The sequence below is a fragment of the Vicugna pacos genome, chromosome 14 (genome assembly GCF_048564905.1).
Source record: "Vicugna pacos chromosome 14, VicPac4, whole genome shotgun sequence".
NCBI lineage: Eukaryota > Metazoa > Chordata > Mammalia > Artiodactyla > Camelidae > Vicugna > Vicugna pacos.
Genome location: NC_133000.1, coordinates 64,848,094 through 64,863,877, shown reverse-complemented (window position 1 = coordinate 64,863,877; position 15,784 = coordinate 64,848,094). Strand labels below are relative to the sequence as shown.

Below are 15,784 nucleotides of genomic sequence, written 5' to 3'. Positions count from 1 at the left end.
GCCTCTGCCCTCAAGGACTTCTTGGTCTACTAGGAAAGTCAGCTCAAGATAAAATGACGTAAGTAGTCCTCTAGCAGCAAAATAAGCACTAGATGGGGAATACAGAGAAAGGGGAAAACTAGTTTTGCCTCTAGGATCTTAGAGGAAGGGCAGTCTAAATAACTCCCCTAAATTATGGATTTAAATATCCAACAGTCTACTCAACACCTACATTTTGATAGCTAATGAGCATCTCAAACTTGATTTGTCCAACATCATACCCTAATTTCCTCCCCCAAAATATGCACCTCTCACAGTCGTTCCCATCTCAGAAAAAAGTCCCATTCTCATAATCCCTCAAGCCAAAACCATAAAACCAGCGTTGATGCCTTACTTTTTTCTTATGTATCACATTTAATCTTCTAGAAAATTTGGTTTACTTCAAAATATACCCAAAATTCAATCTCATCTCACTGCCTCTACTACCAACACCCTGGCCCAAGCTGCCACCATCTCTCACTAGAATTACCACAAAAACCTCCAACAGAGATCTCTCAGCTTAAACTGCTGGTTTTCAACTGCTAAGAACCAATGAATAGTGTGTGCTTCCCTTTTTCTACCATGTTGAATGGTGGTGTTTACTGCAGTGTTATATTCTTTTCTCATCACTGTATATTGGATAAGTGGATGTCACACTGTCTTTAAATACAGAGATCTTCACATGAGAAGAACCCCTCTTGAGAAACCATATACAACAAATCTCATCCTTATCTGAACCAAGTTTGAATAGGAGATTCTGGTCTTGGAAGTAAAGTAGGTATACTCTACCTATGGAAGGACATGATCACTGGGGGTCAGAGAATGAATTGTGGTAGCTAGTATCCAAAAATGGTCCCCAATATAACAAATCACAGTATTCACACCCCTGCATAATAACTTAATAATAACATAACATAATAACATAACATAATTGCATAACATAACATAATAACATAACATAATTGCATAATAACATAACAGAAGTGATCCTGTGCCACCTAAATTTTTAAAAGGAAGAATGGCTACTTCAAGTAGCTCTGATAAGCAATGTAAGAAGTCATATCCTTACAGAAATGTCACATGGAGAAATCATGTGGAAAAGCCCCAAGACTGAATAAAGAGAGCGAGGCCCAGCTGTCCCAGTGCCTTGGCCATCCGTACCTTCGAGTCAATCCTCCAAGGCACTAACACTGGATGTTCCAAACCAGTCAAACCCCAACATGACTACTGCCCCAGTGGACAGACACCTAGTGGGCAAAAGATGTGCCCAGCTGAATCCAATTAACCCATAGACTCATTAGAAACAGATATTGTGTCATTTTTTATTATGGCAAAATATAAATAAAATTATTGTTGTAACCATTTTTAAGTGTACAGCTCAGTGGCATTAAATAAATACATTTACATGGTTGTGCAACCTGAAATGTTTCAAATCACTGCATTCTGGGATGGTTTATCACTCAGCACTAGATAATCAAAACACAAAAAATAAACAAGTGGATTCAGAAAGGATACCGGATACAAGGTTAATATATAAAAATCAATTATATTTCTACATACAAGCAACCATCAATAGGTATATGAAATTTAGAGAATAATATTTATAATAGTATAAAAATTTTTCAGCTACCTAGGAATAAATCTAATAAAAGATAAACAAAACCTCTACACTCAAAACTACAAAACAATGCTGAGAGAAATTAAACAAGATGTAAATAAATGAGACACTTTAGTCCATAAACTAGAAAACTCAATATTGTTAAGATGTTAATTCTCCCCAGAATAATCTTTAGACTCAATACAATCCAAATCCTGTCAGATGTGGGGGGAGGGTGGGAGTGTAGGTGGGGATGGGTTGACAAGAAAAGCCTAAAGTTTACATGAAAACTCAAAGAATCTAAAAAGAGCCAACAGTATCCAAAGAAAAACAATGAATTTAGACCAATTACAGTACCAAATTTCTAGACCTACTATAAAACCAAAATAATTAAGACAGTAACCAAATGTTACTTAATTTACAGCAAATGATTACCCCAATAAATAATGCTGGAGAAACTGGATACCAAAATGAAAGAAAATATAGTTTCACTGCATCTCATACCAAACAAACAAGTCAAAGAGAGTAACAGACCTAAATATCAAGCCTAAAACAATAAAGCTCCTAACTTGGGTACGAAAAGTGGACTTAAACTGGGCTTCAATAAAATTAAGAACTTCTATTCCTCTAAAGACTTTATTAATAATACAGGCAAGCCACAGATGGGGAGAATATACGCACAATACATATATCTGGTGATGGACTCATAACCAAAGTGGATACAGGACTCTGATCACTCAACAATTTTTAATAATCTAATTTGAAAAAGGGGGGGCAAGGATGAGACTTTAGCAGTCACTTCACAAAATAAATATCCAGTTGGTCAATCAACTTATAAAAAGGTATTCAACATCAATACTCATCAGAGAAATGCAAATTAAAACAGAGATACTGTTACACGTCCATCACAAGGGCTACACATTAAAGAACCGGGAATAGCAAGGGCTTTCAAAGACGGCAGCACTGGAAGGAAACCGCATGTATCCCGGGCAGGGTATACATGAGAACCACCACGGTGTCTCCCAGGACTAACCAAAACCTGACCACGTAATCCAACAATGCCTCTCCTCACTTTATCCAAAAGAACGTATTTGTTCGTAAGAAGACATACCAGTTTACTCGTAATATCAGAAAACTGGAAACAACCTGAAGATTCACAAACAGGAAAATGGAAAAACTGCAGGTTATTCAAACAATGGAACACCACAGAGCAATTTTTAAGTGAATGATAATTCAAAGCCTCATCAAAGATTCTCAGATAAGATGTTAGGTGAAAGAAGCCAGGCACAACCAAGTATGTACTGTATGATTCCATTTATACGCAGTTTAAGAACAAACAACAAAAATCTACAGTATTAGACGTCAGAAAAGTTAATTTTAGTGGCCAAGGAGAGGGACTGACTGTAAGCGGTACAAAGGAATCTTCTGATGTAATACAGTGTTCCATATAAAGATCTGGACGGTAGTCGCACAGTTATATATATATATATATATATTATATAAATTTTTATTAAATTGTATACTTAAAATTTTGTGGACTTCCCTGTATGTGTGATTTCAACTTAGAACATCTAAAAACAAAAACCAACCAACAAAAACAAAACCTGCTAGCCTCAGAAAGAAATACATTATGTCCAATGTTTTAAAAATATGAACTCTTCCAGATGATTGAAAAGGAGGGAATACTCCCAAACTCATTCTATGAAGCCACCATCACCCTGATACCAAAACCAGGCAAAGACACTACAAAAAAAGAGAATTATAGGCCAATATCACTGATGAACATAGACGCCAAAATCCTCACCAAAATTTTAGCAAATAGAATCCAACAACACATAAAAAAGATTATATATCATGACCAAGTGGGGTTCATCCCAAGGACACAAGGCTGGTTCAACATACGCAAATCAATCAATGTAATACATCACATCAACAAGAGAAAGGACAAAAACCACATGATCATCTCAATCGATGCAGAAAAAGCATTTGATAAAATTCAACATCCATTTATGATAAAAACTCTCGCCAAAGTGGGTATAGAGGGAACATATCTCAACATCATAAAAGCTATATATGACAAACCTACAGCCAGCATAGTACTCAACAGTGAAAAACTCAAAAGCTTCCCACTAAAATCTGGGACAAGACAAGGATGCCCACTATCACCCCTCCTATTCAACATAGTCCTGGAAGTCCTAGCCACAGCAGTCAGGCAAGAGAAAGAAATAAAAGGGATCCAAATTGGAAAAGAAGAGGTAAAAGTGTCATTATATGCTGATGACATGTTACTATACATAGAAAACCCTAAAAAGTCCACACAAAAGCTACTAGAGCTGATTGAAAAATTCAGCAAGGTAGCAGGTTATAAAATTAGCATTCAAAAATCAGTTGCCTTTCTTTACACTAACGATAAATCAACAGAAAAAGAAAGTAAAGAAACAATCCCCTTTAAAATAGCACCCAAAGTAATAAAATATCTGGGAATAAATCTAACCAAGGAGGTGAAAGAATTATACACAGAAAACTATAAACCACTGATGAAGGAAATTAAAGAAGACTTTAAAAAATGGAAAGATATTCCATGCTCCTGGATTGGAAGAATCAATATTGTTAAAATGGTCACACTGCCCAAGGCAATCTACAGATAATGCAACCCCTATCCAATTACCCAGGACATATTTCACAGAACTAGAACAAATCATAATAAAATTTATATGGAACCATCAAAGATCTAGAATTGCCAAAGCATTACTGAAGAGAAAGAAAGAGGCTGGAGGAATAACTCTCCCAGACTTCAGACAATACTATAGACCTACAGTCATCAAGACAGCATGGTATTGGTACCAAAACAGACATATGGACCAATGGAACAGAATAGAGAGCCCAGAAATGAACCCACAAACTTTTGGTCAGCTCATCTTCGACAAAGGAGGCAAGAATATACAATGGAATAAAGACAGTCTCTTCAGCAAATGGGGTTGGGAAAACTGGACAGCAGCATGTAAAACAATGAAGCTAGAACACTCCCTTACACCATATACAAAAATCAACTCAAAATGGGTTAAAGACTTAAACATAAGACAAGATACAATAAACCTCCTAGAGGAAAACATAGGCAAAACATTATCTGACATACATTTCAAAAATTTTCTCCTAGAAGAAATAAAAGCAAGAATAAACAAATGGGACCTAATGAAACTTACAAGCTTCTGCACAGCAAAGGAAACCAGAAGTAAGACAAGAAGACAACCTACGGAATGGGAGAAAATTTTTGCAAGTGAAACCGACAAAGGCTTGATCTCCAAAATATATAAGCAGCTTATACGACTCAATAAGAAAAAACTAAACAACCCAATCCAAACATAGGCAGAAGACCTAAACAAGCAATTCTCCAAGGAAGACATACAAATAATCAAAAGGCACATGAAAAAATGCTCAATAATTATCAGAGAAATGCAAATCAAAACTACAATGAGGTATCACCTCACACCAGTCAGAATGGCCGTCATTCAAAAATCCAACAATGACAAATGCTGGAGAGGCTGTGGAGAAAGGGGAACCCTCCTACACTGCTGGTGGGAATGCAGTTTGGTGCAGCCACTATGGAAAACAGTGTGGAGATTCCTCAAAAGACTAGGAATAGACTTACCATATGACCCAGGAATCCCACTCCTGGGCTTGTATCCAGAAGGAAATCTACTTCAGGATGACACCTGCACCCCAATGTTCATAGTGGCACTATTTACGATAGCCAAAACATGGAAACAACCTAAATGACCATCAACAGGTGACTGGATAAAGAAGAGGTGGTATATTTATACAATGGAATACTACTCAGCCATAAAAACCGACAACATAACGCCATTTGCAGCAACATGGATGCTCCTAGAGAATGTCATTCTAAGTGAAGTAAGCCAGAAAGAGAAAGAAAAATACCATATGAGATCGCTCATATGTGGAATCTAAAAAACAAAAACAAAAACAAACAAACAAAAACAAAGCATAAATACAGGACAGAAATAGACTCACGGACAGAGAATACAGACTTGTGGTTACCAGGGGGGTGGAGGGTGGGAAGGGATAGACTGGGATTTCAAAATTGTAGAATAGATAAATAAACAAGATTACACTGTATAGCACAGGGAAATATACACAAAATGTTATGATAACTCACAGAGGAAAAAATGTGACAATGAGTGTGTATATGTCCATGAATGACTGAAAAATTGTGCTGAACACTGGAATTTGACACAACATTCTAAAATGATTATAAATCAATAAAAAATGTTAAAAAAATATGAATTGATTATATAAGTTTGTACATTTTTTTCCACTCTGAAAAACTGGAGGAGCTAGAGGAAGATTTTCTACCTATAAATAATATCTATGTGGAATGATAATTAACCTCAGAAAACACAATGATAGAATCTAAGACCCTGCTATATTATGACCCAACAGAAAATACAAGGGCAGCAAATAACCTTTTATTTAATTTTCTGGTGCTCTAGCCACACAAAATCAAGAAAAAAATGTACTCTAATTTCAATATGATTTCTAATTCGATATTTATATTTTATCAATTTTAACTGTTCCGTATCAATTCATAGCTATAATGTGTAAAATCAGCACAAGGCATTTCTGACAGAAAAATGAAAACTACAGCAAACTTTTCTTCTTCTGTGTTTTATTTCAGAAAACCTGTTTTATTCTGCTGAAACCCACACCTCCACAACCAAATTAACTGTGGGGTTAAAATCTTAATCTGAGTAAAAGAAACGATTTATTTGTCTCTATACAAACAGCTCCTAGCAGAACACCATCACTATGAGCCACACAGACATCTGGGAACGGAAATAATACAGGTCAGGTACTTTTCTTTAAAAAATGCCCCCGAAATAGCCCAATCTCTTAAGGGGACTGAGTCTCTAGCTGGAATATATTCTGCCTGGACAGACATCTTGTGGTTACTGCTTTCTGGAGCGGAGCTTTTGTATCATTCCCCATCCAAACAACATTCTTGTGGCACTTTGGAAAAAGTATACCAGATTCTAAAGATAGGTGATCAACCACCTTTAACATCTGAACAGTTAATGTACAATGGTAAGTACATTCTCTATTTCATACTTATTCAGAACAATTCACAATCACTCTAAATGTAAGAAAGGATGTGTTTCCAATGAGAATGAGTGATATTATTTTAAAGTCATAATAATTTGAAAGCATCTTAAAATGTACCAACCTGGATTTCTATATGACGAGGGTTATCAATAAATTTTTCTATTAGTAGTCTATCATCACCAAAACTAGAAGCAGCTTCTTGAGATGAAAATCTAAAACCATCCCTGTAAAGGAAAACAGAACAGTAAAATGAACACAAAGCAAATACAGCCCTCGATATTAAAGAAAATAAATTAAAGGTTTGTTTTTGCTTGCTTCCGAACAAAGCAGAGAAAATGTACAAATAACTTAATTAATTTTGGTTGAACAATAACCCTTCCACTCAGTAGCTCTGTAACTCTGGGTGAATTTAATTTCTCTGATCTTAGATTTTTATAGAAACAGGAATACCAATATTTATTTCACCAACTGTTAAAAATGAGAAATTTTTAATAAACCATACAAATCATATAAAATTCCATCTCTTTAATTCTTATTTTCAACCTTAATTCCACTAATAAAAATACACAAAAATGCATATCCATTTGACTCCAAAGTCAGAATATATACCCAAAGATGTGAAGCACCTGGCTAACTGCATAGCTGGGGCAAAACTACGGCCAATACACTTAGTAAGACGACAGGAGGCTCCTTAAGACGTCCTGATATTTTAAATTCACACCTTTAAAAGCAATTGCCTCTCACATAGCCATACAAATCATTACAATTTTATCTTCTTTAAAATTGCTCAAAAACTAATAATTAAAAGAGAAAAGTTCAATTTTGAAAATAAAAATACGGATTTAATTATTGCTTCATACATTTTATTTCCATACTACAGTAACTTAAATCATTATTAAAATATGCTTACTAAATTCATACACTATAAAATGGGCTCATTCGGTCAGTCTATTAAATACTCAAACTTGCTTACCTAAGACTAATTGAGTATGTGATATTCCACTCATTGATATATTCAGAGTATAAAATTTAATTCATTTACATGTAATTAACAGTTCCTTAATCTTCAGACTAAATACCTGTATTTAATATTCAACACTGAAATTCTTTTAATCCTTTAGTTTGCAAACAGTCCATCTAGCAATACAAGAAATAACTATCTTAGCTGTTTGCGTGCTTGAAAAAGACAGGATTGCAAGTAAACACTGACTAGAAGATAAATTTCAAAAGGTACTGCAAAAATTTCTATTTCTCAGCATTCTCAGAGAAAGAGTATCACGTTTTCTTAGTCTTCCATTACTTCTTTGATTTAAGGGAATGGAGTTTAGATCTCAGGAGACTACAAACTTTGAAGAAACTAAAGCACAATGAATGAATCATTGTTTTCAATACCACATAATCAAGTTTTTATTAGATGGGATACAGTGACTCACAAAGAAAAAACATAGTACCTCACAGTTTGTCTCTGCTCTAATGACTGAGAACTTTCATTTTACATTTAAACCAAGAATATCAGAAGTAAAAAAATTAAAGCCATCCAAATAAATTAGCTATCAAGTTTCAAAGCATTACCGGCCTATTTTGGAGCTCATGGAAAACTGCATTTAGAACATCATTTGTAGCACTGTGTAGCACATTCATTCAATAAATACTAATCACAAAATTCTAGGCCTGGTGCACATATATGTGATGGAAATAGAAAAGTAAAACAGAAACTGCCCTCCCAGCACCTCAAGTCTCATGGGGTACTCCAAAATGCAGAGATGGTCAATGTTCCATTTGTGCCAATAACATGTCATTTAAATTTGGAAAAAGAAAAGAAAGAGATTATTATGAAAATATCTGGGTCTACTTTCAACAACCTTCATGATTCTGACCCTAATTTATTATATTATAACAACAAATACTGTACTTTTAAAAATCTCTTAGATATTCTAAAGATTTTAAGGTAAGTCATAGATGCTATTTCCCTGAAAAAGTTCAGGATACATGCTGCAATAGGGAGACACTCCTTAGGAAAAAATAATAAAGCAATTAATGACTACTGAGTCTTCCTTCTGAAGAATGCTAAAATTTTTGTGGATTATGCAGAAAGATTTCTTCTCAAGGTAGGAGGGAGGAAGGAGTAAAAGCAGTGCAATGTGATATTAACAGTTGGTGACTCTAAGAGGCAAAGATATGGGTGTTTTCTGAACTGTTCTCTCAATTTTTCTTAAGTTTTGATTTTTCCAAATTAACAAAGGACATGGAGCAACTTTTAAAAATAAGAATCTTGCACCATTAAATCAAATATTGTCATATTTTTTGTTAATCTCAGCAAATTTTCAGAGATTGCTTACAGGTTGAAGAGAGTAATATTTTAGGTAGAAAATCATTTACCTATTTTTACTAATTATATGAGAATATTTTGAAACAACATGCCATTTGCCAACCAAGAAAGGATTAACTTATTTCCTAAAAGACTCTCAATATGCGAACAGATAGAGTAATCTCTGAAAATACTGCATTCTAAATTAAAATCTATAGTTAACAGCAGCATAGCAATTCTCATTGCCAATAAACTGAAGAGTAATTTCATCATAAAATTATTATATTACTAAGAGTAGCCCTGGAGAAATGACTGACAAAAAAACTTGTTATCCTAAGAAGAATAATGAAAAGTAAGTGCTAAGGCTTTCAGTGAAATTGCTATATGAGTGCCACAGAAAAGGGGAGAGAATGAGAAAATAATTAGAGTTCACAAAATACACGTCTTACAAAACTATTAAGTTGCATTTAATATCCTTTTTATATCATTCTTTACTAAAAGAAACTGCACAGATTATCTTTTCCAAAAATGGCCACAGTAGTATCTCCCATTCTGTGTGCTCTTCTAAGAAACCTGCCACTCCTTCATGAAGAAGCAGAGTTTAAAGACGTCCCCTTGAATTCGGGCAGAATTTGTGCTCACTGGTAATCAACAGTATATGGCAGAAGGGAAGCTGTGTGAGTTCTGAGACTGAATCATAAAAAGTCATACAGCTTCCACTTGGATTCGAAACAAACGCTCTTGGACCTCTGGGTCACTATGTAAGAAGTACAAAGCCGCTATACTGTGAGGAAACCCAAGCAACCCATGCAGAGGTGCCTTGACCCATAGGAATTACAAATAAAGCACAAGAGGTAGCTTCAACACCTGAACTGCAAAAGACAAAAGACAAGTACGATGAACTACGTGGTAAAAAATGGGACTAAGCATGCCTCCTACTCTTACGCTTGCTTCCACCCATACATAGCAACAAGCCAGCCTGACTTCGAGCATTTCACATAGTCAACCAAGGTTCTGTAACATAAAGGTAAGTCTCCACTATCCAAAGGAACTAAGTTGGGCAAAGAGTTCCAGAGAGAGGCTAAGGAGCAGCTGTTTTTCACTCAGGCATTCTTCAATTTTGAAGGTAAAAGCCCTCACTCAGACCTTATCTCTCAGCATTTCCCAAGGAATTTTCTAATCAATCAGTGTTGCAGCACATCCACTTAACTCATATAGATCAATACAGAGAATAAGAGCTAAAAAATAAGATGCCTTAAACAGTGACTGCAAGTGATCCTCAAATGCTCACACTCTGTATCCAATCACCCAGCAAACACTGTTGCCCCTACTTTCAGAATTAAACTCTTACCACCTCCACCGTTACAGCGGTGAAAGCCCCCTCACCACTTTTCCTGCTTGGATCATCACAACAGCCTCCTAGCTGGCTTCCCCGCTTCCACAGTTCATGATTCTGTCCCCATTAAGTCTATTACTGAGATAGCAACCAGAGTGATACTTTTAAAACTTAAGTCACAAAATCCTGCTAACTGTTTAATGTGGATGATACGCATAGAAGTCCATTATATTCTTTCACTTTTTTGTATGTTTGGAGTTTTTTGTAATTCAAAAAATGGAAATAATGTTAGGAATTTGTTGAAATGCTATGATTATGACTTCTCTACTAAAGACCCTCCAAAGCCCCCAGTCTCACTAAGAATGGCCTACAAGGTCCTAGATAATCTGCTCCCCACCTCTTTCTACTCCTCCCACCACCACCTGGCCACCACGATGTCCCCAGATCTCAAGACATGCTCCTGTGTCAGCATCAGCACCTCTACACTTGCTCTTCTCTTGCCTGGACTCTCATCTCCCAGCACTCTTACCACCTTCATTAAATGTGTCTCCTCAGTGAGGACAACCCTGACAATCCTGTTTAGAAGGGAATTCCCTCCCACACGCCCCATGTTTCTCCTTTCCTCCTTTATTTTTCTTATATTACTTATCACCTTTCACAATAGTATATGATTTACTTTGATCTTATTCATTGTTTGTTTCTTCCTACCGAAACGGGGTTTCTGACCTTTGTTTATGTCATGGATCATAAGAACTTGTCAAAATAAGGCTCAAAGTGATTTAAAATGTAGCAAAGAACACGCACAGGACTACATAAGAAACAAATTATACTGAAATATAGGTATCAAAATATTTTTCAAAAATAAATTTGGGATATCATGTATGTGGCTCTTCATTCATTAATAAGTTCCATGGACAAGTCTAATAATCACTGTAACTTAAGAGACGCCTGCAATAACTGTAATGCGATGAGATAATAAATGGGATTTCCTAAAGGGTGAAAAGTTCCACAGATAGGACTACTGTTTTAGTCTGTCTATGTTGGAGGAAATACTGAATTCCAGTTAGAGGTGAATGAAAGATATGTGTTCTTTTTTTCCTCATCCATTTGCATGAACTTCCCTGAATTTTATGGGTCTGTGAATTCACAGGTTAAGAACTCCTGATTCAGTATATAAACTGAACGGAGGAATGGATTATTTTGTCTGCCTCTGTTCATTGCTGTATTGCTGGAACCTTACGAAAAGACGGCCTGTCACATAGTAGGCTCTCAGTTGCAAATATCCCAGTAACAAGTATCACCAATCCATGCAATGAGTTTATTCATGCTGGGTAAGTGCAAGATGGGAGAGGAGAATTTGATGTCACCTCAGTTAAAATCTGGTATCAGTGCCACACTGAGAGTGAGACTGGGGTTTAAAGATCTCTATCTGGCACATACCATCACCCCACAATAAAAGCCAATTACGTTCTCTGATGCTCAGCCAAAGAAACAATGGTGTTCTGAAACAATTGTCTTTAGAGTTAAAATTATCTGTGCAAGTCTGCAATGTGGTGTCTTCTAAGGTTTTGAAGGGTAATATATTGCCTCTAGGAGATTTTTACCTTATTTGTTCACTTTAGAACCCAATTTCTGAATTAGGTCTGTACTGAATGACATTCTCACCAACTACACCAGATTCCTCTTTCAGAGATTTCAGGGAGTGGGGAGGAAAGGAAAAGGAAAGAGAAAGAAACAGAAAGGGAGAAAGCAGAAGTAACCATTTGAAAAACCAAATTACTTCTGGGTAGAAAAATGACAGAAAAGGCAACATTAATGATAATTATTCAATAGTTTTTTTTCATCCCCCTCTCCTCCAAAAAAATGACATAAATCTCACTTGCTACCAAACCTGAAAGTATATAATACAAATGTGAATAGCCCCCTAAAATCTGCTCATACTAGGCAGATGCTCAAAAAATACTTTCTAATCACCATGATGTTACCAATACATTAGCTTTTTAAAATTTTGTTTTAAAAGTTTCTTTTGACTTCTAAAACTACTAAGAACGTGTTCTAAATTTACAACAGAGTGCACTGCATGTAAAGGACATACAATAATTTCAAATTCAAAAGGAAATATATTTCATGCTATAAAATTATCAAAGTAGTTCACTACTTTTATGGACAAGCAAAGGGAAACAAATGCATACTGAGTAATACATAAACAGATGAAATTATGGCTACTTTCAAATATATTTGGTTCAACTCTTGGACCACATTCAGAATTACGCAGCCGAATGTTAGAAAATTTGGCCTAAAAGAAAGAATCATGACTGTAATTTTAAAAAATACTGTAAAAACAAAAAGACAATCTCTTGTCAATGTTAAAGAAAATAAAAACCTTTCTATAAAAGGATCATCATCTTCAAAATATAAATAAGAAAGTTTTTCCTGCATAATTTCAATTTTTTCTAATCTAAAAGAGATTACTGCAGTAATCCCATTATGTTTTTGGTATCTGTTTACTTGTCAGTTTATTAAAACTCTAGTAACTGCAATTTTCATCAAAAGTATATTTTGGACAGAATCTCACCTGGTCTCTTCATCATCCCAAGCGATTCGCATGCCTTTCCCACCACCACCTGCTGAGGCCTTGATCATGACAGGGTAGCCTAACAGCAGGGAAGAATTAGACAGAAGTTCAGACTTTGATCATTTGGATGCATGAACATGACAACTGACCACATGTTCAATAACACAGAAGACAATAACTTATTTATTTAAAAGTTCCTTTCTTCAGTCAGGAAAGTAACACCATAGTAATGATCTTTTTTTTAGTGAGTGTGTGATCATTTTAAAAGAAAAAGATTATTTTATCAATAAATATAATACTGTCCCCAATAATGAAATAAAAGCTAAGGGAAAAAAAGTAATTCAACAGTGGATTCCAAAAATGCAAGCAGATACAGTAAAAAAAAAAAAAGATACAAGAAGCAACTTATATAGCACTACACAACTCATATAACACACACATACACACACATTCCCTCCCTCTCTTTCTCTCTCTCTTCCCCAAAATTGTTGTTTGCATGCATAACAAATTAAAATCCGTTTTTTCAAAAGTAATGATTTACAGCTCCTGGGGGTATTTTCATCTGAAAAAAAATCACAGGGAACCCCTGCAGCTTTATCAGTAAGACGTGACGTGATGTTTTGGGAGAAAAATCAAGCCATGGCTGTTGTATGATGGGCTGGAGCAGAAGACACAGAGATGGCTGCTATCAATGGAGAAGCTATCTCACTATTTCATTCAGTCAACAGGGAATGAAATGCCTTGACTAGGGAATATTATGAAAACACAAAGTCAGGACTGAGACAAAGGGCACTTTCAGATAAAGTTTTATAAGAGAAAATAAAATAACATTGTTAGTAAACAGGAGTATTTAGATTAGTTATTATAAAGTGAAACATTTGACAGCATGATTCACCTATAATGATTTATCAAGAAAATCTGTGAAGTCTCTTTGTGTAGAGGTTTTCTGAGAAGGTACAGATACTCATGTCTGAGACCACTTGTTTATAATCTTCTCTGAAGAAAGAGGAGGTCAGTAAATCCTTAAAGGACTCTTCCTGGCCTGTGATGCTCTGATGGCACTGAAGTTTCGCTATAGGATCTCAGAGGAAAAGGCAAGGCAGGGCCAAATGTCACAGACCTTTGACCCCTAAACTGCAAAACATCACTCTTAACTTCAACTTAGTTAAAATGGCACTTGCTCCCTAAGTGTTTCATAATTAATTCAATTTAAAAATCCTGATGTTGGTTATGTTTACATGGGATAGATTTACACAGAATAGCATTTTAAAATCAATGCTAAAGGCAGTAAGAACAAGAAAGATTAACATACTGTTTTCACATTAGGAGCCTTATAATCTAGGGAGAAAGAGTGGAAGTACTCAAAGAATTCTCTCATTGGGAATTCAGGTGAGAAAACAATCATAAGAGAAAAGGGATTAAGAAAAGCGTATTACAGAAAGGACAGCTAATAAGAGGCTATGAAGGATGGATATGAACACTGTAGGCAGGAGCAACAGAAACAAAACAGAGGTGGGGAAGCCCGGGACAAGTCTAAAACAAGACTGGAACAGTTCAGTTGAAGGATAGAGCATCTGTAGGATGGCAGAGGAAAAGAGAGCTGAGAACATAAATCGGGGGCAAATTAGGCTACACACTGCTGCGTGCTACAGATTCTGCTTGAGAGTAACAAGAACAGCCCTCGTCTCCTTCAGTGCTGTCGCCTCACAATGAATGTCACATACAGGAATCAGGTTGAAATCAATAAAGAAGAATTGGCTTGTTTTTGAGCAGTGAAGAAACAGTATCTAAAAATAAGACGTGGCATGCCTGAGAAATCCTTTTTAGAACAACTTAAGGTCTTTTTTTTCACCCCCAAAGAAACATGTTATCGATTCGCCATCAAAAACTGTTTATCAATGTAAACAAGAAACCACAAGAGGTATGAGATCCACATCCCAATCTCTACTATTTTCAGTTCCTATGGAGGATTAGGCAAATTGTAGTTATTCTGATTCCAGTATTAATTTCATCTTAGTCATTTACTATGGATCCTGGACTCCATAGGGATTTGCGAAGCTCAAAATATGATTGGGAAATTGTCCTTGGTAACAAGGAACTAGATGGCAAAAGAAATCACATAAAATAATTTGTCAACCAGAAATTACTATATGTTCAGAAAAGATGAGAAACTGTTAGGCAACAGGGCAATATATAATAAGACAATTATAATACAGTCCCTTCAAAAGAGGCATTGCAGCACTAGACTTGGGAATATGTATAACCCCAGAGATTCCCTAACAAAAATCTAACAAGTCAAATATCAAACAAAAGGGAGAGAGGGAGATACTGGTAGAAGTGAGTGACATTATAGTCACTAACTCAATTGAATTTTTGAGCTATAATTGGAAATAATACAAAGGTGAGGTAGGCTACTCATTTTCTTATGTCAAATAAGTCATTAAATTTCAGACAGTGCACATTTTTATGCTGTTATTATGCCACGGAGAAACGAGATCGAGCCATTTGAAAAGGAGGGAAAAGAATATTCCACACAGCTGATGTTAAATGGTATCAAAAAGCCCTGCCCATCATCCCTACTTTCTTACTGTGTTTGTGGCTCTAATTAAGGTAAGTCAGGGGGTGCCAGGAAGTGGAAGAAAAAGGAAAATAGTCAGTCAAAAGTCAAAGTTCCCAGAAAAATCAGAAACGATCTAGTTAACGGCTATCACTCCCCTTCACTTTACCCAGCCTGGGTATGAAATATCCACTAATGTTCTCTCACATTTTTTTTAATCCATTGGAGTACTTACTCCTCTGCTCAACTTTTGTCTATAACACATTTCTTTAATT

The 15,784-nt window shown here is 35.7% G+C and overlaps 1 protein-coding gene across 8 annotated transcripts in view; it reads right to left on the bottom strand.

Moving 5' to 3' along the window:
• Positions 1-15,784, bottom strand: part of PCCA (propionyl-CoA carboxylase subunit alpha) — a 377,947-nt gene that overhangs the window by 200,122 nt on the left and 162,041 nt on the right. For all 8 annotated transcript variants that reach the window (XM_072976495.1, XM_072976496.1, XM_072976497.1 and 5 more), the window contains 2 exons: positions 12,953-13,031; positions 6,855-6,957 (listed from right to left, as the gene is read on the bottom strand). In XM_072976495.1, coding sequence (XP_072832596.1) covers positions 6,855-6,957; positions 12,953-13,031 — 182 coding nt within the window. The remainder of the gene's footprint in view (positions 1-6,854; positions 6,958-12,952; positions 13,032-15,784) is intronic.